This window comes from Schistocerca americana, chromosome 8, assembly GCF_021461395.2.
Source record: "Schistocerca americana isolate TAMUIC-IGC-003095 chromosome 8, iqSchAmer2.1, whole genome shotgun sequence".
NCBI classification, from domain to species: Eukaryota; Metazoa; Arthropoda; class Insecta; order Orthoptera; family Acrididae; genus Schistocerca; species Schistocerca americana.
In genome coordinates, this window is record NC_060126.1 from 328,149,170 (window position 1) to 328,174,565 (window position 25,396).

At 44.8% G+C, this 25,396-nt stretch overlaps 1 protein-coding gene across 1 annotated transcript in view; it reads left to right on the forward strand.

Moving 5' to 3' along the window:
- The first annotated feature begins 200 nt into the window (after window positions 1–200).
- The window catches only part of LOC124545073, a 91,660-nt gene continuing 66,464 nt past the window's right edge, over window positions 201–25,396 (forward strand). Inside the window, exons 1-2 of the mRNA XM_047123882.1 lie at window positions 201–318; window positions 16,200–16,419. Coding sequence (XP_046979838.1) covers window positions 316–318; window positions 16,200–16,419 — 223 coding nt within the window. The 5' untranslated portion in view covers window positions 201–315. The remainder of the gene's footprint in view (window positions 319–16,199; window positions 16,420–25,396) is intronic.

A 25,396-nucleotide genomic window follows, 5' to 3' on the forward strand; every position in this document is an offset into this window, starting at 1 on the left:
CATCAAGCATCTGAGCACAGCGTGTTGTATATAAGGTAGAAAAGTCTAGATAGGTTTTATTGGTAGTCAGATACTTCCCTTAAAAACGTAGATTATTAGTTAGCAACATATGAGTGTAAAGAGTAGCTGTCACGAAAAAAATTGTGACATGTGATGGGATGCAAAGAATTCCAATGATAATCAGAACGAAGGAAGAGAATATCCTTGATAAGAACTCTTTGCAAAAACACCTTCATCACGTGTCGTAATTTCAAATATTTCGCGGGTGTTGCTGTTTATGTTCGTAGTGTCTGCTAGATATTGACAGTTTTGAATATGGTGAGTTATATAAATACATTTTGTGCAGAAAAGTGCATCTAACGTACACTTTTCGGGAAGTGTGTTGCTGGTTGCTTAGTAATACATGCCTCAAGAATTTTTTTTACTGTAGATGTTAACAGATGTGAATTTGATTACATGTAAAGTATATGAATTCGATTATGCATACAATATTTGTACATTGGTCAGTAGAAGCAACTGTTATATATCGCTTCCAGATGTATTTGTGTGCAAACGAGTGAGAAATTCTGCATTTTCATTAGCGACTTATCCTAGATTGATGTGGTGTCCTTTTGCATATCATCGTAATGATATATGAAAAATGTAAATATTAGATTTTTAATTTAGTAGTTTTCGTGGTGTGATAGATTGAAAGCAGTGTACGCATATTGCATGAAGCTTTGCGTTTTTGCGCCTCTTATGTCGAGCATCACTTGCCGTAAACTAGGAACTCGGTATCCGAAATATTGTGGATAAAAATCTCAATTAGGCTATATGCATGTAGTTACAACACACACAATTTCATTTATATGCGTACATGCCAACTGTTCTAGCCTCCCCTATTTAGCTTGTCAGATTTTGTTGAAATTCAGGGTAGTAGAGAGTCCAATACTTACCATTGGATGTAATTTCACAATTTTTTAGCTACTGATATGTAATACTCGTGCCGTTGCACTCAAGTTATGGTGGTCAGAATGGCGTGCGCAACACTGATTTTTTTTCTTTGTTATTTTTGACGAAAGAGCCCATTGTATTTAAGGATTATTTCCCTGTGAAACATTTTGCATCATTTGATTTAGTAATTATCTGTAAAAACAATTGCGGAATTCGAGGTTGAGTAGCCTGGTTACAACAGCCACTCAAAGCTGAGTAAAAATTGGTCAGATCCTATAGCTTCCAAATTTCCGTCTTTAATTTTTTGTAAACAAAAAGCGATACGTAGAAATGCAAATTATTTCGCTGTTAACAAAACACAGCGTTCTAGACATTACAGTAACATAGTTTCAAAACTAGGCCTATTTAAGGTCAGAAGCGTTCCAAAAACATTCACATCAAATTTTACTTCCTTTTGAAGTCCTGTATCTCAATATAAACATCTGTTGTTATAGCTTTAATGTCAGTTTTAAGCAGCTCCTTTTTTTGTATAAGAATGTGTAATTTGTTTAAAGTGGAAGCTTTGGGAATAGTCCTTAAATGACAGTAATGCTTGCAGAAATGTATTTGAGAGTCAAGATCTAACTTATAGTGGTATATGAACTTTTTTCAAGGCTGTTTCATGTTGCTTTCCAAGGTAGACTTGTATGTAAGTTATTGTGTGGATAGAAAATAATGTTGGTGTGTCGTGTCATTCTCCACTCAATCTTTTTTTTTTTCAAAAAAAAGCTTTGCATTCCCATTCCCAAAGGCCACATCTATTATCCAGACATGGGGCACTATACTCAGGCTCCCAAGCATGCAATGGATGGCTTAAGTGAGGAGCTTTAGCCTCTGGTGAGTATCTTACTGGTTCCCAAGCCTGCATGGCCACAACCTGTTATGAAAATGATTATTACAACAAATTAAGCTTGGTTACCGACTATTGTACAGCAGCATCTAAAAAAACTGCATTGACAACTTGCTGGTAGTGGCGATTGCAGTAAGAGTTGTGCCACTATTTCACCAGGTTCCAGGTTTTCTTTCATCACTTTCAGGTATTAAGTTTAGTACTCTGGTACAAAATATTGGGTTGGAATATCTGCAACTCTTCCTGACAATTTGTCAACATATCTTCAATAGAGAGCTGCTGTACTATTAGTGTAACTCAGTTATTTTAATCCAGAGTTTAAATTAAGTTATTCCCCAGGATCTACATCCCTACACACTGAAGGAAGGTAAATTTCTATTCATACTTCCCCTGGGCATTTGTCACAGCACTGGAGCATTCTACACTGCAGTGCTGAAAGACCCACTAAAATTTATGGTCTGTTTTGTCAATGATACTAGATAGTATCGTTCTACATTTTGGTGAATGTTGCACACACAAACTGCATACATCCTGGCAGAGCCAGCAGTGAAACACCATTTTGTTTTATGGAAGGTTGGGGTACATTCTTGTTGTTGGTGGCAGGTCGGGGTGAGGCAGAAGCAACTTGGTAGCTGTGAAGTTACTTTATTACACCCAGCTGTTCATAGTGCAACGGGGCACACATTAGGTAATGCTGGGCGGTGAACTTCGGCTCACCTGCCCTGACAGTGTATCATGGAAGTAGGATTGTGGCTGCTATTATGCTTAGCATGACCCAGGTTTTACATGACCTTGCATAGTCAATGGTCCCAGTCATGTCTGAGCAGTGACAGGGCTGACACTGTAGACTGGTGTGGCTTGCTGAGTCCCATCTCACAATGGTAAATAATCAGTGCAGGAGTCCAAGGAGCATGGATGGCTGGCAGCACCTCAGTGGCTTTGTGGGCCACAGTTTGACCCTTGACTTATCAGGCCACAGCTGGACCCCCGTGGCAGGTAGCTGCATCAGAAAGGAGGCAGAGTGGTGGCAACCATACAGCAAAGGCTGACACTGATGGTTACTGCTTGACAAATCTCCACTTACACACATGCCCAGCCTGGTCAGACAGCCAGTAGGCCTACTTATTCACACCCAAACGGTATTTTTATTGTTTTGCAGCTGCATGTCAAATTGTCCTAGGTTGTGGTAGCTGACCTGCAAGTAGACAGTGATACAGTCAGTAGTGTGGCACAACAGTGGGCCAGCGTATTGCCATAAGTGCCCCACTTTCATAAGTGCCCCACTTTATGGTACCAAGCCCATATGCCTACACTTGTCCCGTTACCATTCTAAAGTCACAAAATTTTGTAAAAGTTATTTCTGCACCAAACTTGTGCATATGACAGTTCCATTATATTGGCCAAGAGTAGGCCTAGCCTCATATGCTTCTGAATTTCTTTGCTACCAGTTATGACATAGTCTTTCGTGTTGTGGAAAAGTTGACAGAATTTGTCATCCTTAAAAAACTGATGACTGGATTCTTAATTACCTCAGAAAGAGCACCCACCTTTTTTATTATCTGGCTTTGTTTGAAAGTCTGTGTGATTTTTAACTTTTTGTGTAGGCCTATTCTTTTTGAGACACTGAACTTGCTTCACATCTTGTTGACAGATCAGCTTGGTGAAATCAAAGAAAGAATCTGCAGCTTTGAACATTTATTTAAAATCCTCAACTTTTTCCTTCAATTCTCCAAGCCAGTCTGTGAAATCCTCCAGTTTTGGCAACTGTGCAGCTCAGAAGGATTCCAGCTACCAACTGAAAAAATTTCTCTCATTGATTTGTCCACATGCCTGAGTTTATAATTTGCATAATTTATTGAATCTGGAATGTATACTTCCTGAAACTTCGTTGGTGAGGCACCAAAATAAATTGAGCCAGCATTAAATGTTTGTGTACTGGTTTTCATTTAGACATTATCATCACAGTCAGACAAAGATTACAAACAGTCACCAATTTTCTGTTGACTGTTTTGCCACAGATGGTGCACAATTTCAAGCCAGAAGCAACCGTATGGTATCTGAAAATATGCAAAACTTATCAACTGTGTGCTGGCTAGTTAGCCTAAAATTTTTTGAAACTTGATCTGGTTTCAGAAGGGAATTGCAATAAGTGTCTTCGAGAAACGTAATCATTGTCAAATGCAAAACCTTATGATACAGGCATAGTAGTGATTCATCATCAGATTTCAAATTTGTATGAGTTTCCAGAATTAGTTTTTCATAATCATTGAAACTTCGAACAAATTTCAGTTTCTTTTCCAAAGTACAAGGGTGATTTGATAACTCAGATAAAAAAGCAACAAAAAGTGTTTGTTTCATAAACAACACGCCTTACTTCTTGATGTAATTTCCTCTGAGGGTTATACGCCTGGTTGCAGCGATCCTCCTGCTATTTCATCCCATTGGAAAAATAGATTCTGTAAAATTCTGCTAAATATTCGTTGACCGCAACTATTACTTCCTCATTTGATGAACATTTCTTCCCAGACAGCCAAAGTTTCAAGTTAGGGCATAGGAAGAAGTCACTTGGGGCTAAGTCTAGTGATTAGGGTGGATGAGAAATCAATTCAAATCCCAATTCACACACCTCACCATTGTCATTGCTGATTTGTAGGATGATGTGTTAGCTTGGTGAAAGAGCACATTTTTGTGTGCCAGCTTTATTCGTTTTCCAGCCAGTGCAAATTTTAAATGATTCAACTCTGAAGCATAATAGGGTCCAGTTATGGTCCAGGCTATTCTGTGTAGCCTGTGAGGATTATGCCATAGGAATCCCGTAAAATAATGGCCATCATCTCACATGTTGACAATATGGTCTTTGCTTTCTTCAGAGCATTTTCAGGCTTTTTAAAGTGTATTGACTCTGATGTGTAGTGATGGATCCAGGTTTCAACAACAGTCACAAATGAGCGCAACAGTTTTTCCAGATTGTGATTAAACATCTCTAGAAATTGTATTGAAAGGTTAGGCTGGATGCGCTTTTGGTCAACTGTGAGCAGTCGCGGCACCCACCTCGCACACAGCTTCTTCGTAGCCAGCTCTCCATGCAGGATATTGTGCACTGCCTCTTTTGAGATGCCGACGATCACGGCAGTCTCTTGAATTTTAATTGGGCAGTCTTGCATTACTATATCACTGATTTTGTCAAGGGTTTCATTTGTGGTGTCCTCAGGTGGACAACTGGAGCGCAGTTTGTCTTTGGTGCTTGTCTGACCATGTTTAAATTCATTACGGTATTCCAAAAGTAAATGGAATTCAGTGACGGTGGAGAGTCTGTGTGAACTTCATTGAATTCTGTTTTAATTTGTGTGGCAGTCCAACCCTTAAAATGAAAATATTTAGTAACGGCATGAAACTCGGTTTTCTCCATTTTCAGTTGCAGTCGACACACTAACCAATTGAGACACTGCTGCACACTTGAAATTTTTTATAGGATCTTTCAGATAATCAAGCTTACTAACCATGAAGGGCAACAGAAATGTTCCATTCATTAACGGCAAATTACCAGACTTATCAAACCACCCTGTATGTGTTAGCAGATGACATACAGCATTGTTATGAATTCCAACAATGCAATTTGATAGTTCATGAGTATCAGTATTACCTGTCTCAGTGTGGAAGTTCCTTTGCTTTATCCACAAAAGGAAGCAGTTAAACAGCAGTCCTATGTTAACAGTGCTTCAACTTGTGGTAGTTATTAACATTTGTTATGCTTCACAATGTCTTTGATGGAAAGATAGTCACAAATGTGCGTGGTTGTTCCATGTCAATTTAGCCTGAAAAATGGTTTTTCTCACCCCCCCCCCCCCCCCCCCCCCCCCGCCCCATCTTGGATTTGGGTGAAACTTGACTTACTTGTTCTATGCGAGATAAGTAACTACATGAAATTGTAAACAATGTGAAGACCAGGCTGGAATAACAATGATGTTGTGAAAGATAAATGTTCACGCCTCATATAGAGGAGACTTAGAGTCGCAGACAGACACAGCATCTCTTCCGTATGGTGAGCCCCTTTTCATGATCCAGACAAATTTTAGCATTTCACCTCTCATTGTTCCCATTTTGTGGCATTTCAAAGTTCAGAAGTTTTGTAATCTATAACATTGTGATGACACAAAACTATCATTGCCAAGTTTTTGAAAATAAATTACCGGTTACTTACTTCCTGTCCAATCTGTGTGAAATTTGACGATCGTGTGGTCTGTGGCAATAAGGATTCTAGAAGAAAATCGCATGCCTTTAAGTAAGACAGGAAAAAAATGTATATATGTATTTTTGAAGAAAAATAAGTTCTCGTACTTTGCGAGTAAAGGTACCTGTGGGTGCCGAGGATGGCGGAAACCTTTCCAATTCAGTGAGTGAACATGCTCTTTGTGGCCTCCCAGCCATTCATGTCACATGACTTTACTTAGTTACGAAAAATAAATAAAAACCTGGTTCACCATTACATCGAAAATCACAACTGTTTTGCAAAGTAATATTCTGAGTATGGGTTGTCACTTGGGGAAATAAAATCAGTGGGGTTTCTGTTCCTTTTTTTATTGTATGTTTTTGTAAAAATAATACGTTTTAATTTTTTTCTTGAGAATCTAAAATAAATGACTGAAATTCCAAGGGTCCTGGATAATATACTTCTAACCTAACTGAATCAGTCTTACCGATGACCATTCCTCCTCCCATTTCTTTGCATTTTCTCTGCAGCCATTTTGCTTTAGCTTCACTCAACTTCCTATTTATTTCAATCCTACGTAACTAATTTTGCTGTATTCCTACAGGTCAGTTCTTTGTATCTATATTTGTTTCCCCATCTTCTGGGTTACAGTTACATATCGACCCCCCCCCCCCCCCCCCCTGGAATCTTGGATGTGGTGACACAGTGCTTTAGTGCAGCCCAAGGTGAAGGTTAAGTTGGAAGGTGACAATTTGGCTGTGAGTTCACAAAGCCAATATGTGTGAAAGAAGAAAATATGGTTGTGGTAACAAATTAACCAGTAGCAAAACCTAATGTTTACATCCATGCTGTATTCGAAAATGAAAGAGGGGTCCAATACACAGTTTTGGCCATTTTCTGACTGCTCTTTTTTATGTCCATTCCTCTTCTACTGAACTGCCTGTTTTGGTATTCTTTATTACACATTTAAGTGCCGTCAATGAGTTTACTCAAAAAATATGCTATACATTAGAGAAGAGTAAAAAGCTCACAGGAATATTCTGTAGTCTGGCAAATCTGTAAATCTTGATATGACTCTTTCTGATTTGGTAAATGCAAAATAACTGTAGTCTTGGCTTACTGTTGCCCAACTGAAGCTGGGTTTATTGTGCAGTTTCACTCCGTTTGATTCTAATGAAGCCGGCCAGTACTCTTAAACCTAGAATGGTCAGACTGTGCTTTTGAGATCCACTAGTTTTTGTTTTTCAGAATTTATATCATAACAAGTCTTACTCTCATTATACAATTTTCTGCTGCTATTGGCATTATATTATACTCGTCTGACCAGAAATCCTTGCCTTCTTTCCCTTCCACTTCACTGACCTGCACTACATGTAGATTGAGCCTTAGGATTTCCCTTTTCTGATTTTCTAACTTCCCTACCATGGTCAGACTTCTGACATTTCACACTCAGACTCAGAACATTCCCCTTTTCTTGGTTATTCAATCTATTTCCCATAATCACTTCGTTTTTCGCAGCCTCCTCTTGGAGATCTGAAAGGGGGTAAGGCTGTGATAGCTGATGATTTTTATTCAAAATCTAAATAGTGGCAGGATTTGAATGTGGGACCTAGGATGTTTTGATTACTAGTCAAAGAAGCTATTCTTAGACTGCGGGGAAGCAGACTATGTCTTCTGAATGGTGTCAGGGTTCATTCTCCCACTCCTCCATCTTTCCAGTTGTTACATTAAAAGATTTATTGAAGCAGCTGGAAGTTACTGAATGGTCTGTGACTATTTCTATGTTTCAAAAAATGGCTCTAAGCACTATGGGACTTAACATCTGAGGTCATCAGTCCCCTAGAGCTTAGAACTACTTAAACCTAACTAACCTAAGGACGTCACACATGTCCACGCCCGAGGCAGGATTCGAACCTGCGATTGTAGCGGTCGCGCGCTTTCAGACTGAAGCGCCTAGAACCGCTCGGCCACACCGGCCGGCATTTTTATGTTTACTACACCTACTATACCGGTGTGTGATTCTGGATAGCCTCAAGGAATTCAGTTATTTTTGGTTTTGAGCTGGTGTGTCCTTTCTGCTGCCACCTGCATTGTAACCAGCCAGCTAGAAGAGGCTCTGTATCCTTCTGGGCGGTGCGTCGAACAGCCTTTTGCTGGCAGTGCACCACCGTATAAAGCCCGTTGGCAGATGTATGTGCTGGAACTATTCGCGATCACATGCGTGGCACAGCAAAGTAGTTCCTATGTTAGCAGCGTCCTCTGAAGCTGTTCTGCAGGCCCCACTAACTGGTAGCAGTCCCTGGCCATCGTTGGTGGAGACCTGGTGGTGTGTTGCCTTGTGGCCGCCGGTAAGTCTTTGTTTTGACAACACAGATGACGTGGGTACTCCCATCACTGTTGCCCCCACACCACCTACTTCAGGAGCAACACCCCATCAACCATAGGGGATATCAGTCCCCACTTCTGAGCCGGAGAAACATAAATCTTCTCCAGCTCCTCTCACTGGGAAGGGGTCCCTTAGGTCATTCCCTTCCCAGGTTTCTGCTAGTGGGAAAGATGACACCTGCTATAGGCTGAAGAGCCCAAAAGTAGCTGGTCATAGGGCTTCACGCTCATCCTCAGTCCTGAAGACTGAATCAGTGAAGTCCTCCCAGCCTGGGTAACCCAAGGAGCAGTGAGAGAAATGCAAAAAGAAGGTACCTAAGACCAAGGGAATGGCAGTGGCACCCACACCACCGCTACCTACAAGCTCTGCGCCTGCGGATGAGGTGGAGATTCTGGTGTCCAATGAGGACATAGATCTCACTGGACCCCAAGACACAATGGATATAGACTTCTCAGGCAAAATGTCGGTGGCAGCAGGTGACACTGAGACATAAACTGCCTTATTGAATGTTCCATGCCTTCCCAGTCTCACGATGATGTCATCGTCCAGTGGAATTGGGGTGGTTTTTTCCACCGCCTATCTGAGCTACGACTGTTAAGCTTCGCACCTGCCTTCTGCATTTCCCTCCAGGAAACCTGGTTCCCGGCAATGCGAGCCCCTGCCCTCTGAAGCTATAAGGAATATTACAGGAACCATAGCGACTGTAGTTGAGTGGAGTTTGTGCCTATGTCCTGAACCCAGTATGCAGTAAACCTGTGCCACTTCAAACCCTTCTTGAAGGGCTGTCAGGATAAGGATGACACAGGAAATAACTGTCTGCACTGTGTATCTTCCTCCAAATGGTGCTGTATCCCTGAATGTATCAACTGCACTGATTGATCAACTCCCTAAATCTTACCTACTTCTGGGAGATTTTAACCCTCATCACCCCTTGTGGGGTGGACCGTGCTTGCTGGCAGAGGCAGAGATGTCGAAAATTTATTGTCTCAGTTCAACCTCAGCCTCTTAAATACTGGGTCCACAACACATTCCACTGTGGGTCATGCTAGTTACTCAGCCATTGATTTATCAATTTGCAGTCCAGAACTTCTCCCATCTATCCACTGGAGACCACATGATGAACTGTGTGGCAGTGACCACTTCCCCATCTTCCCGTCTCTGCCCTGGCTTCAGGCCCAAGGGCACCTGCCCAAATGGGCTTTAAACAAGGTGGACTGGCAAACTTTCACCTCAGCTGTCACCGTTGAATCTCCCTCACATGGTAACATCAATGTAATGGTTGAGCAGGTGACTACAACAATAGTTTCTGTGGCAGAAAACACGATCCCTCGCTCTCTAGGGTGCCCCTGGTGAAAGGCAGTGCCTTGGTGGTCGCCGGAAGTCACCGAAGCAATTGAGGATCATCAGTGAGCTCTAAGCGGCACCCTTCCCTAGAGCACCTCATACCCTTTAAACGGCTCCGTGCCCGCGTTCACCAACTTATCAAACAACGGAAGCATGAGTGTTGGGAGAGATAAGTCTCGACCATTGGGTGCCCTACACCACCTTCCCAAGTCTGGGCCGAGATCAAATGTGTTTTCGGGTACCAGACCCCAACAGGCGTTCCCGGTGTTAACATAAATGGCATGTTATCTACTGACCCAAACGTGATTGCTGAGCACTATGCTCGAGCCTCTGCATCAGAGAATGATCCCCACTCCTCCACCCTTTCGCACTATCAAACAGCGGCCGGATGGGAAAGTCCTATCATTCACTACAAGCCACAGTGAATCCTATAACGCCCCATTTACAGAGTGGGACCTCTTCAGTGCCCTTGCACATTGCCCCGACACAGCTCGTGGGCCAGACGGGATACAGTCAGATGACCAAACATATCTCATCTGACTACAAGCGATATCTCTTCATCATCTTCAACTGAACCTGGTGCAATAGTGTCTTCCCATCGCAATGGCAGGAGAGCACCATCATTCCAGTGCTCAAACCCGGTAAAAGCCCACTTGATGTGGATAGCTATAAGCCCATCAGCCTCACCAACATTCTTTGTAAGCTGCTGGAATGTATTGTCTGTTGGAGGTTGGGTTGGGTCTTGGTCACGTGGCCTGCTAGCTCCATGTCAGAGCAGCTTCCGCCAGGGTCACTCTACCACTGATAATCTTGTCCCTCAAGTCTGCCATCTGAACAGTCTTTTCCAGATGCCAACACCTGGTTGCTGTCTTTTTTTATTTACAAAAAGGATATGACATGACCTGGCGACATCATATCCTTGCCACATTATACGAGTGGGGTCTCCGAGGCCCGCTTCAGATTTCTATCCAAAATTTCCTGTCACGCCGTACTTTCCATGTCCCAACTTGGTGCCTCCATAGTTCCCCCCCATATCCAGGAGAATGGGGTCCCACAGGGCTCTGTATTGACTGTCTCTATTTTTAGTGGTCATTAATGGTCTAGCAGCAGCTGTAGAGCCATCCGTCTCGCCCTTTCTGTATCCAGACGACTTCTGCATTTCATACTGCTCCACCAGTACTGGTGTTCCTGAGCGTTGCCTGCAGGGAGCCATCCACAAGGCGCAGTCATGGGCTGTAGCCCACGGTTTTCAGTTTTTGGCTGCAAAGTCTTTTATGCACTTCTGTCGGCATTGTACCGTTCATCCAGAACCAGAACTTTACCTTAATGACGATCCCCTCACTGTAGTGGAGACATATCGATTTTTAGGACTGGTTTTCGAAGCCTGATTTACTTGGCTTCTGCACCTTCGTCAGCTTAAGCGGAAGTGCTGGCAGCACCTCACTGTCCTCCACTGCCTGAGCAACACCACCTGGGCAGATCGCTCTACACTGCTGTAGCTCTACAGAGCCCTTGTTCAATCCCGCCTTGACTATGGGAGTCTGGTTTATTATTCAGTGGCGCCCTCAGTGTTGTGTTTACTCGATCCAGTGCACCACTGTTGCGTTCGCTTAGCAACAGGAGCTTTTAGAATGAGTCCAGTGTCCTTGCGGACACTGGAGTCTCTCTATTGCAGGTTAGGTGTGCACAACTCCTTGCCAGTTAAGTTGCACACGTTCATTGTTCTGCGCATATGAATCACAGTCTCCTTTTCCTCATCCATGGTGGTTCATCTCCTGCATCGACGGCCCAGGTCTGGGCTTCCAATTGCAGTTCGTGTCCTATCCTTTCTTTCCAAACTGGAGTCCTTGCCTTTACGACCTATACTTGAGGTCCATTCACATACAACTCCATGATGTACACCTTGTCCGCGGCTTCGTTTAGACCTTTCACATGTCCCTAAGGACTCGGCTAACCCCACGGCTCTCCGCTGCCACTTCCTCTTGATGACATGTACTGAGGCCTTGAAGTGGTTTGCACCGACAGCTCAATGGCTGATGGTCACAACAGCTTTGCGTATGTTCGTGGAGGACATATTGAACAGCATTCCTTTCCTGCTGGCTGCAGTGTTTTCACTGTCCAGCTGGTGGCTATATCTTGTGCTCTTGAGCACATCCGTTGATGCCGTTTCTTTTGTGTACTGACTTCTTGAGCAACCTACAAGCTATCAACCAGTGCTACCCTCATCATCCTTTGGTAGCGACCATCCAGGAGTCCATCTATGCTCTGGAGCAGTCCGGTCTTTCAGTGGTGTTTGTCTGGGCCCCAGGACATGTCGCAATCCCAGGCAATGAACTTGCTGACAGGCTGGCCAAGCAGGCTACACGGAAACCGCTTATGGAGATCAGCATTCCAATAACTGACCTGCGTTAGTTTTTACGCCCCCAGGGTTTTCGGCGTTGGGAAAAGGAATGGCATGGTCTCAGTAAGCACAACAAACTGCGTGCAATTAAGGAGCCTATGAATGTGTGGCAATCCTCCATCCAGGCCTCTCGCAGGGACTCTTGTGGTTCTCTGGCTCCGCATTGGCCACACTCGGGTGACCCACTGCTACCTCCTGCGCCGTGAAGACGCCCCTCAGTGTCGATGCAGCACCCAATTGACAGTGGACCTTATTCTGGTGCACTGTCCCACTTTCACTGTCCTGCTACAAAATCTTCGGTTAGTAGACCCATTGCCACTAATTTTATCTGACAACGCTTCATCGGCTGATTTAGTTCTACGTTCTATTCGTGAGGGTGGGTTTCATCGTTTGTAAGTTTTAGTGCATGTCCTTTGTCCCTCAGTGTCCTCCACCCTAGTGCTTCTAGGGTGGAGGTTTTAATGTGTTGCAGAGCAGCTGGCTTCTCCTTTTTATTCTCATGGTCAGCCAGCCATGGTAATCTGCTCTCTTGTTCTAATCTCTTCTACTTGTTTCTTGTGTTTCTGTGGATTTCTTCTCCCCTTTTGTCCATTTAAGTGTTTGTTGCCCTTGCGTCGTTCTTGTGGTTTTTCCTTCTCTCCGTTTTGTGTTGTCAGGCTCGCTTGTTTTATTCTCACCCTTGTGGCATTGTTTTATTCGGAACAAGGGACCAATGACCTAGCAGTTTGGTCCCTTCCTCCTCTCTTTTAATCAAACAAACAAACCATCCAACCAACCATCTGTGTGCACGCCCAAACGGCAGCTTACTAAGGCTGACTGGCAGCCTTACTCCTCCATGGTGACCTTCGAAAAACAAGATTTCCTGAATAGTGATGACCAAGTGTACTATCTCACCAATGTTATCCTTACTGCTGCAGAACATTTCATTCCTCTCATTTCCTCTTTACCACGTTGTGTCCTAGTCCCTTGGTGGACTGAGACATCCCACGGTGCTTTCCGCATTTTTGACTGTCATCCTACGATGGCAAACTGCATTCATTATAAACAGATGCATGCAAAGTGTCGTCACGTTCTTCGGGATACAAAAGGACTAGCTGGATTTCATTCGCTAGTTCATTTAACAGTTCCACCCCTTTCTCTGTCTTTTGGGCCAACCTACGACGGCTCTCTGGGACCAAGATCCGTTCCTCCGTTTCCAGTCTCACAGTCGCAGACAATGTTCTCATGGACCCTATTGCTATCTCCAACACCTTGGGCCACCATTTTGCAGAAGTTTCGAGCTCTTCCCACTATCACCCTGCTTTTCTCAATCGGTAATGAGTGGAGGAGGCCCGGCAGATACCCTTTTCTTCTCTGAATCATGAGTGCTACAATGCTGCCTTTACTAGGAGAGAGCTAGATCATACTCTCACTTCATCTCGATCCTCCACTCCAGGGCCGGATGCCATCCACATTCAGGAGTAGCAGCACCTTTCTCATGCAGGCAAGCACTTTCTGCTTAACACGTACAACCGCATCTGGGCAGAGGGCAAATTTCCTGGAAGCTGGAGTGAAGCCACCATCATACCCACACCTAATCCCAGTAAGGACAGGAACCTTCCGTCTAGCCGTCACCCCATCTCTCTTATCAGTTGCGTATGCAAGGTGATGAAACGTATGATTCATGCCCGGCTGGTATGGTGGCTCGAGAGTCGCAGTGTACTGACAAATGCACAGTGTGGATTTTGAGCACAGCGTTCTGCAGTTGACCATTCTGTTACTTTGTCCACCCATGTTATGAATGGTTTCCTGAGGAAATCAGTGTGTGGCCATGTTTTTCGATTTGAAGAAGATCTATGACACCTGCTGGAGAAGTGGTATCCTCCAAACTCTTTACATGTGGGGCTTCCGTGGTTGCCTGCCCTGTTTCCTTCAGGCATTTTTACAAGTTTGAGTTTTCAAGGTGCGTGTGGGTTCTGCCTTGTCCGACACCTTTATCCAGGTAATCGGTGTGCTTTAGGGTTCCATCCTGAGTGTCGTCGTCTTTGCTATCTCCATTAACCCTGTCATGGCATGTCTCCTACCAGGCACCTCCAGCTCCATTTTTGCTGACAATTTTGCCATCTATTGCAGTTCTCCATGGACCTGCCCACTGAGCGGCATCTTCAGCAGTGTCATGATTGCCTTTACTCCTGGAGCATCGACAATAGCTGGCAGCCCGCTTTACGTGGCTCCTCAGTGTCCTATGTGTCCTCAGCGGTACTTCCTGGGGAGTGGACCGGACCACCCTCCTCTGTTTGTACCAGTTGCTTGTCCATTTGAAACACGAATATGGGTGCTTCATTTGTACGTCTGTATGTCTAACCCTCTTATGCCATCTCAGCACTATCCACCATTGTGGCATCCATTAGGCAACTGGCATTTTTACACTAGCCCGGTTGAGAGTCTGTATCCTGAAGCTGCTGAACTACCACTGTCCTACTGCTGTGACTTTCTCCTCGGCAGGTATGCATGCTGTTTGTCTGCCATACCTGGTCACCCATTCTATGCTGCCTCCTTTGATGATTCCTTTGATCATCAGTATGGGGCTTGTCCTTCTTCCCTGTTTCCTCCTGGAGTCTGCTTTCAGCACTTTATACGGCGACTTAACTTCACACTACCTGCACCTTTCCCGGCGGGTGTGAACGTCATCACCTTGGCTTCGTGAAGTGGCCAATGTTGACCTTGGCCTTCATTTGCTTCCTAAGGACACTACTCCAGCCTCAGACTGACAGTGGGATCGCATGTGCCTTCGTCATTGGCACCTGTGTCTTTCGCTGTCAGCTTCCGGCACACTCCTCAATATTTACAGCTGAGTCTTCGCCTTGTATCAGATCACGGAGTACATCCGGCGACAGAGCCTTTTCAATTGTGTCCTTTGCTCAGACTCACTTAGTGCCCTTCAAAGTCTATGTGCGCTGTACACCGTCCATCCGTTAGTGCAGTGGGGTCCAGGAAAACTGTCAACTACTCTTTCTCAGTGGAGCCATTGTCATGTTTCTGTGGGTTCCTGGTCATGTCAGCTTGCCAGGAAATGAGGCTGCCAGAGTTGCAGTCTTCATACCTCAGCCCGTGAGTACTTATATTCCCTCGAATGGTCTGTGTTGCCGTCTGTCAAGAGGTGGTGTCCCTTTGGCATCGCCAATGGTCATCCCTTCACGGGAATAAGCTCAGGCTTACTAAGCCTCTCCCAGCAGCATGGACGACCTCCTTTCGGCCGTCCCACCAAGGGGCGAGGGGGAGGGGGGGGGGAGGTGTTATTTTAACTCGGCTGTGTATTAGGCACTGCCTTTTTAGCCATCGTCATTTGGTAAGTGGAGCTACCCCACCACTTTGTCCACATTACACTCAAGTTTTAACTGTCTGCCACTTCCTGACAGTGTGTCCATTTTTTAACCTTTTACATTCCTGTATGGGTTTGCCGTCTGAGTTATCGGCTGTTTTAGCAAATGACGTGTGGGCTGTCGATTGCGTCTTACTTTTTATCTGCCAAAGCAATATGGTGAAGGCCATTTAATTTTTCATTTTGCACTTCTTTTTCTGTATGGTGTCTTTAACCCTTTTTCCACATGCCTGTTTTTAGATGTCTTCTGTTCTGTCAATTGGGATTGACTTGTAGTTGTTTCACCACTCTGTGTTCATGTTCTACAGTTTTGACTTGGGCGCATATGACCCCAGTTGTTTTTGCGCCCTAAAATAATACAAAACCAACAACCAAATCATCATCATAATCAACAACAAGAAGCTGAAATTTTGTCATTTAAGCTGTCTCTTAAGTTTTCTGCTGTTTCTCTTCATTGTTCTTCCTGTCTCACTTTGTTACCTTTACAACTCACGGAAGAAATCACATTTCAGAGGTTTGGACTGTACTTCTGAGTGAGGACCGTTGTTTCAGCCCCCATTAAATCTGTTAGTACTGCCATAGCCAAAGGAATGCTGATAGATTTACTTGATTATCATTAGTAAATAGCTTGTGCTTCTTGTCTCATTATGTGTACATCAATGATTTTTTTTCCAGGCTGCATGGAATCCCAATGTACCACAGACCTCTCAACAAGAATTGGAGGAAATAAAAGTATTACTTGAATCAAAGCTCTCAGATATACAAACAGAGCTCCAGCAACTTCGTGACACTGAAGACAATAATCGACTTGGCCGGCTGCCAAGTGAAAATTTAAAGCAGACTAAGAAGCTTTTGATTCAGTATTTGATAGAGAGACTAACACCTCAATCTCCAGGTAAAATATAGCTTATTATGGCACCAGTGTGACCAAAACTCCTTAATAATTGAAATGCTGCTTGTTTATGTGAAATGTAGTACAGTTGTGGTAAGATGTGTTTTGAAAGACAGTATTTATGCTAAATGTAATCTGATTCTTGATATGCAAACTAATCTGTTAACACCTTACTTTAGTTAGCATTCTATTTACGACAGCAGAGGGATTGTGCAACAGACAGGCACATTTAAAAGTAGCCTGAACTGCTGAGGCACAGCTGGTGTGAGTAGCAATCTTGTCTGGAGTAAGTAGTGGGAGATACAGAAGAGACATGGGTTGGATGGGGGAGGGTTGGCAGAGTAGGGGGAGGGAAGATGTGGTTTTCTGTCTGTGTGAACATGTAGCGACATGGTGGGGACATCATGGTGGATTGCTAGCCAGGGAAAGTAGGGGGGGGGGGGGAGTCTTTGCAGTTACGCTAGAGGATAGAAGATAATAGTTGAGGCTGGAGTGTGAGCACGGAATAGTATAGAAGCAGGTGGAGGACGGGGATTAGTGAATATCAAGGACTGAAGGGTTAGTAGAGATTTCCCACCTGTCCAATTCGGAAAAACTAGTGTGGATTGCAAGAATTTAGAAGGGCCAGGCTATGAAGCAGTAATTGATGTCAGGCACACCCTTTTGGGCAGCATGCGTAGCAATTGGGTGGTGCAGATGTCTCTTTGGCCACAGTTTAGTGCAGGCCATTCATTCAGGTGGACAACTTGTTGGTGGTCATGCCCATGTGGAATGCCACAAAGTGGTTGCAGATAGGTTTGTTGACCACATGGGTGCTTTTCACAAGTAGGAAACACCTGTGATAAGATTAGAGTGGGTGGGAGCAGGGGGATGCGTGGGATAGTTCTTGTGTCTAGGTCTTTTGTAGGGATGTGAACCATGGGCAAGGGTGTTATATCGATGTGGAGAACGTAGGACAACATAGTTACACCAGTCTGGGTTTGCCATCGTTTGGTTAATATTTTGTATTATTATGTACGAGGGCATTTTGAAAAGTAAAGATACAATGGCTCGCAGTCCTTAAATAGAACATTTATTTAGAAAACGTCATTTACATCTTAACTGGATTATTTGTTATTTTTCGACCCCCTGTTATCCAAACATGTGTTAAGTCAGTGCACAAGCTTTTGTAACCCACAGTCATAGAAGGTTGCCACCTGTTGTTGGAACCACATTTCTACTTCATCTTTGATCTCTTCATTGTCGAGGAATGATTTTCCACCAAGATGTGACTTCAGGTAACGGAAGACATGGAAACCGGTGTGCACAAGTACCGGGCTGTATGGCGGATGGTCCAATACGTCCAATTTGAATTGTTTCAGTAGTGCTTTGGTTACGTGCACTGTGTGAGGCCGAGTGTTGTCATGAAGCAAGCGGACTCCACTTGTCAGCATTCCCCTGCGTTTGTTTTGAATTGCCCTTCAAAGATGTTTCAAAGTCTGGCAATATGCAGCAACATTGTCGTTCCAGGAGGCATAAATTCCAACAGAAGAATCCCTTGTCTGTCCCAAAAATCAGAAGCCATGATTTTCTTTGCTGAAATCGACATTTTGCATTTCTTGGATTTTGGTGAATTCGAATGGCGTCATTGCATTTGATTGTTGCTTGGATTCAGGTGTATGGTGATAAACCCATGTCTCGTCACCTGTCATAATGTGATCAAGAAACTCGTCACCTGCTTCAGCATAGCATGTGAGGAAGTCGAGTGCAAAGCCCATCCTTTTCTTTTTGTGTTCTTCCAATAACAATTTTGGAACCCAGCACGCACACAATTTCCTGTACCCTATCTTGACCGTCACAACATCATAAAGAGTTGTCATTGATATGTCTGGTATGATCTGAAGCAATTCTTTAAATGTGAGATGTCTATTCGCACGAAGTGCTTCCATCGTTCTCCAAAAAAGGGCATCAGAGATCACAGATGGCCGACCTGTTCTTTGTTTCTCATGAACATCGGTCCTATCTTCAGAGAAATGATGGCACAATTTCACATTTTGTCGATTCATAATGTTCCCATAAACAGAAACAATTTCTTTGTGAATATCTGCTGCTTGCTGACCTTTTGCATGAAGAAAACGTATGACGGAGTGCACTTCACATTTGGCGGGATTCTGAATCGGCGCAGTCATTTTAAACACAACCTACTCCAACCAGAAGCAACGTTCAACTACCGAACGACCGGGAGGAGAAAGCTAACGGTTCAAGGTTAACATCAGTGTAGCCAACTTGCTCGCCAAAACTCTTCTGTTCCTCTGGTGTGCGGTGTATCTTTACTTTCCAAAATACCCTCGTAGTTCCTGAATGGTGGGCATAATGCTTGAATTATGTTGTAAGACATGAAAATAGATATTAAACTTCCTGGCAGATTAAAACTGTGTGCCAGACCGAGACTCGAACTCGGGACCTTTGCTTTTCGCGGGCAAGTGCTGTACCAACTGAGCTACCCAAGCACGACTCATGCCCCGTCGTCCTCACAGCTTTACTTCTGCCAGTACCTCGTCTCCTACCTTCCAAACTTTACAGAAGCTCTCCTGCGAACCCTGCAGAACTAGCACTCCTGAAAGAAAGGATGTTGCGGAGACATGGCTTAGCCACAGCTTGGGGGAAAATAGATATTGTTTGAAATAAGTAGTTTCAAATACTTAATGGTAACCAACACATTTTATGTCTGTAAAATGCCTTTTTATGCTAAAAGTAATTTTCTTTACTCATTTGCCTAGAACATTGTTTCAGCATCATCATAGACACTATTTGCTGGACGTCCTTCTATCCAAGCAGTATATCTTTGCAAATCTGTTCAGATGTTATCAGTTACTTATTTCCCAAATTTTGGTCTTGATCTTTACTTTTCTTTTGGGCTTCACTTTAAATTCCCCTCAGATCCTCAGCATTTGTTAGCTGAGTACAGGCTTGGCGACCCCGGGGTTCCTGAGCTGGGGACTGATAAGTGCCACCAGTCTTCTGTCACCGTAAGCTCTGGTCATACTTCAGGGACCACTGTGCAGCGCAGTGGTGGAATGTTGTGTGTTTCGGAGAACAGGGGTCTTGGCTTCACCTCCTGGACCGCGAGGAAGGTACAAAACTCTACAAAGAAAACCTCAACCTCAAGTTGTGCTACGTGCTGAGGACTGAGGAGGTGAGTGGCTGTTGAGGTAAAACAGTCTTTAGCGTGCAACCTCTGGGGCACCTGCCGCCCCCCCCCCCCCCCCCCCCCCCCCCGCTCTCCCCCCAGTTTTGTAAGGCTTGCTCAGGCATGTAGGGCTCTGCCTGGGTTGACGTTTGTTTCCCTAGCGTCTTGTGGGATCCCTATGGATATATCTCATGAAATTACTACTCGTGATGGGACAGGTGTACCATAAGGCAGCACCTACACTCACTCCTCAAAGAGAGGTTAATTGGTGAGTCCTCCCGAAAAGAAACCTCACAGTAACAGTGACAGGGCATTAGTGTGCCATAACACTTTCGTTGTAATCAAGCGAAATGGGGGAAGCTTTGAGAAGATATCCCCTTCCGATATTCACAAAGCATTGGAAGGTCTTGCTGGGTCTCTGAAAAGTGTCCAATGGCTTTGTAATGGAACACTTTTAGTTGAAACTGTTCATTCCAACCAAATAGCTTAAGATTCTGGGATATTAGGCCTTAGGTGACTACCCAGTAGAGGCTGAGTTTCATAACACCCTTAACTTTAGTAAGGGCGTGGTTACCTGCTCTGATATAATGGAGGTGGGTCCTGCAGAGTTACGTGAAGAGTGGAAGAATGTGGGTGTCACGAAAGTGCAGAATTATATGAGGAGAGTCAATGGCAAATTGGAAAAATCAGCAACATTTATTGTAACGTTTAGTACTCCAGAATTACCGGAACATATCCTTGCAGGCTATATCCACCTTAAGGTTTGCCCTTTTGTTCCTAATCCCATTTTATGCTATAAATGTCAAAGATTTGGCCATACCACTATGAGATGTAACGGGAAGGCTACGTGTGGCAATTGTGGAGGCTCTGCTCACGAGTCAGGGTCTTTTTGTACACTTCTTCCGAAATGTGTAAACTGCTCTGGGGATCACCCAGTGTGGAGCAGAAAGTATGGGGTTTACAACGAGGAAAGGAAAATTCAAGAGTTGAAAGTAAAGAGATGCGAACCCTATGGTGAAGCTAAAAAGGCTTTCAAAGCCATGCAACCACCGGCTTTTGCTGCTACTTTTGCATCAGCCCTTAAGGCACCAATCGCTAAGTGTGATGCCTCCACGCAAACTCGGTCCACAGATTCAAGTACGAGCACATGCACTTGTCGATGTACCTGTGGGGAAAACACTCCACTTGCAACTGACTTCGTTCGGAAGCAATCAGCAGTAGGTGTACTACCTACGCCACATACCATTCCCCAACATCAGAAACCAACTAAGCCGTCCCTGCAAACCAGGCACCGCCTCCTCCTGTCAGTGAAGAAAAACGTCCTTTGAAAAGTAGTTCTAAGTCCAAGAAAACAGTAGCTAAACTTTTGGATCGACAAACTCTCTCATCTTCTGATGGAGACTATGCTCTTGAAGATATGGACTTCCAATCTGAGGAACCAGAGAGCATGGAACCGGCTAATATTCCCCCTGGTAAATCACCACCTCTCACTAACCAATGTCTTCCACAGGGCCTTCTGTGTTGCAGTGGAATTTGAATGGATATCGCTCACATCTGGAAGAATTGCAGCTGCTGGTCCAGGATACAAGAAACACATCTTAGTCACAGACACACCTGTGTTACGGTGCTACCACATATACAGGGAGGACGATACTACTGGAGACAGGGCAAAAGGTGGATGACAGATACCAATCCTCTTCTTTCCCTCTTACACGACCACACAAGAAATTGCTGTGAAAGTTCTGGCACCTTTTACTATCACAGTGTTCTTTGTACCTGCCCCCCCAATGAAGCTTTGGATGCAGACGCACTGGCAGACCTCTTCCAGGCACTCCCACACCCATTCGTCCTTGTGGGGGACTTCAATGCCCACAATGTGCTGTGGGGCTCAGCTACTACTTGGTCCAGAGGTCGGATGATCGAGCGACTTGTCCATTCTGAGAATATTTACCTTCTGAACACGGGTCAGACGGCTCAGTTTTACACAGCTACAGGGTATTTTTCAGCTATTGACCTTTGTTTTTGTTCCCCAGCTATTGCAGACACAGTTCAGTGGCTCCAGATTTACATTCTAGTGACCACTTCCCAGTGTGGATCCGTCTGCTGACTAGGACGGTGGCCAACAGTAGTCCATGCATATGGATGGTACATAGGGCAAATTGGTTACAGTTCAATTGACAGGCTATTTTTGAACAAAAGGATTGTGCACAGGAGGCCCATATCAGTCTTGAGATTGGAAGGGCTGCCGCAGAGTCCATCCCCAGGTCTAGTAACCACTTCAGGCGACGGCCTGTACCTTGGTGGAATGACGATTGTTGATTGGCCATTAGGGCCAAACGGACAGCCCTGTGGAACTTCACTGTCGGACTACAGACAATCGTCATGCCTTCAGGTTGTGAGATCACATGCAAAGCGAGTAATCAAAGAATGGAAGAGGGCTTCCTGAAGGGAATTCACGACTTCCATTACTCGGTCCATTTCTGCTGTGCACATTCGGGAATCAATAAGACAGATTTCAGGCAAGGGTAATCCACATCGCCTTATGGACTTGTCAAATAATGGGGTCTTGGTGGACACGCAAGAAGACATGGCTCATGTTTCAGCTGGACACTTCTTTACTGTTACTAAGTCATCCAGACAAGCTCCTGGCGTTCTGCTATTCCGTTGGACAGCAGAAATGAGGAAGCTCAATTTCTTCTCACATGATGAGGAAGCCTACAACCTTCCATTCTCCATGTGGGAACTGAAATCATCTTTATCTGCAGCCAGACACACTGTGCTAGGACCTGACCTGATGAGATCCATTATACCATGGTTTGTCAACTGTACCCTGAAGCAAAAGGTCAGCTCCTCTCGTTTAATCCCCCATGACTTGGAAGGAGGCAATATTAATTCCATTCTGGAAACCAGGCAAGGACCGTAGCAACCCTAACGGTTATTGGAGTGTTGCGCTTACCAGTTGTATGGGTAAGAGTCTTGAACGCATGGTCAACCGCCGCCTCGTCTGGCTACTCGAGTCCCGAGGTCACCTGAGCTGCTCCCAGTGCAGTTTCAGGCGCTACTGTTCCACTCTTGACAACTTAATTCTACTGAAGATGGTGATACAGGAGTCCTCCTTACATCGAAAGCATTTAGTTCGTGTGCTTTTTGACCTCGAAACAGCATCTGATGACACTGCTTGGAGGTACAACCACCTTCACCAACTTCATGAATGGGAACTACACGTACGCCTGGCACTTCTGAGCCAATCCTTTCTTGAGTTCTGGCGTTTTCGGTATCACATTGACGATGCCATGTCTGTTTGCTATGTTCAGGAGAATGGTGTGCCCCAGGGCGGTGTCCTTAGTGTCTTGTTTGACTTGAAATTAACATGGATCCCACACCTGAAAGACCTACGAACAAAGGGCTTCCAGTTGTTGAACATTTTGAAATGCCTTGGCAGAAAAACATGGGGAGCTCTTAGGTCCCGCCTCGTGCAGTTTTATGGGGCCCACTTAAACTATGGCAGCGTGCCCTACAGATCGGTCCATCCTTCCTACTTCTGGATGTTAGATGCTGTCCACCATGAGGGAATTCGGATATCAACTGGAGCCTTTTGGACCAGCCCAGTTCAGAGTCCGTGTGCAGAGGCTGGTGAACCACTACTCTGGATTCGGCTATGTATCCTTTTGGCTCGACAGGTGGTGAAAATCACAGCGTCACCTCAGTCATTGGCATTTAGTTCAGTGATCCCACCCACCTTCGAACAACTGTTCAGGAATTGGCCCTAAGCGACCCAGCCATTTGGTATACATGCTACAGACTGTCTCAAGGATGGTTTTATTGTTATTTATACAGATGGATCCCAGCAGGGGAATGCTCTCGGTTGTTCTGCAGTTTTCCCTGATAGGATTTTTAAAGTTTGTCTTCCAAAACTGTTTACAAATTATGGTGCGGAGTTATTCTGATGGTACTGGAGAGGGTTCACAGACATCACCATATGAGTTTTCTTGTCTGTTCCTGCTCTCTTAGTGTGCTGCAGGTACTTCACCAAATGTATCCGGTAGACCCGCTGATTCAGCTCATCCACGACTTCTTACAGCAGCTCCAACACCATGGCAAGGAGGTGATCTTTTTCTTGGTACCTGCCCACATTTGGATACAGGGTAACGACGTGGCTGACATAGCTGCCAAGGAAGCATGTCGGGATGGTGCTGTCCATCAATGTCCCATCCCATTGCACGCCATTATCTCATTTTCTGACAGATGCATCATGCGTCAGTGGGAGACTGAATGGTTGCATGTGACAGACAAAAAACTGTGGTCGCTCAAATCAACCACAAAGGCTTGTCGGCCTTCACGTCAGCCTCACCGCTGGAAGAAGGTTTTGCTTACCAGACTGCGCATCGGGCATAGCCCTTTCACACGTCTTCCTCTTCCAGTGGAAGGATCCACCTTTCTGTGAAGTTCGTGGCATGCCTCTTTCAGTTCAGCATATTGTGGCTACATGTGTCCTGTATAATGATATTAGGGCAGACCTCGGTTTCGCTGGAGATGTGCCCACCATCCTTGAAGGTACCAATACGAGTGTTACAAGAGTGGTGAAGTTTTGTGAACTGTCAGGCCTCATCCCTAAACTGGTAGGGAAGGGTGGCAGACTTTAACGCATTATAAACTGCTCCGAATGTGGGGACAGCCTTTGTCCCCACCCATGAGATTTGCATGTTTACTTTTCGTCAGGGCGCTGATGACCATGATGTCGAGCATCCCCTCAACCCCAAATCATCATCATCATCATCATCATCACTTTAAATTGATTTTTTTCATATGGACAAATTTTTGGTCTGTCCAACTGCGTAACTGTTCGTCGTGGTTCTCAAATGTATAAGGGCATTATCTTAAGTATGGTGGATATACAGTAAGTTGTTCTAGTCCCTTCTAAAGGATTGTGCCCATTTAGAAAAGCTCTGGATAGTAACTTCAGGGAGGCACTTACCAGTACTTATCACCTGGGAGCCAATGACAATGACAATGAGATTTACAACTGAGTGTGGCTGGTGAGTCGCTTTCAGAGAGGGCTTGCCAACATGCTTTCCACATTAACAGCTAGGAAGCTTCCTCGCTCACCATTGGACAGTTGTAGCAGTGTTTTGACTAAATGGAAAATTGCTGCTGTTGAGGTAAACTGTGGGCTAGTTCAGAGGACTGCTAATCGAATGTGCTTAGCAATGTTGAGTGTTTTGCCAAGTAGCGAGTTGTGATATTTGTGTATATCCCGCACGTCCAGGGCCTCGCTGCGATGGAGCACTTCCTTTCACGCCGATCACCTGCCAAACTACCTAAAACCTCTTTCCTCATTACCTTAGCCAGCTTCATCCTGACCCACAACTTCTTCACTTTTGAAGGCCAGACATACCAACAATTAAAGGGAACAGCCATGGGTACCAGGATGGCCCCCTCGTACGCCAACCTATTCATGGGTCGCTTAGAGGAAGCCTTCTTGGTTACCCAAGCCTGCCAACCCAAAGTTTGGTACTGATTTCTTGATGACATCTTCATGATCTGGACTCACAGTGAAGAAGAACTCCAGAATTTCCTCTCCAACCTCAACTCCTTTGGTTCCATCAGATTCACCTGGTCCCACTCCAAATCCCATGCCACTTCCCTTGATGTTGACCTCCACGTGTCCAATGGCCAGCTTCACACGTCCGTCCACATCAAACCCACCAACAAGCAACAGTACCTCCATTATGACAGCTGCCACCCATTCCACATCAAATTGTCCCTTCCCTACAGCCTAGGTCTTCATGGCAAACGAATCTGCTCCAGTCC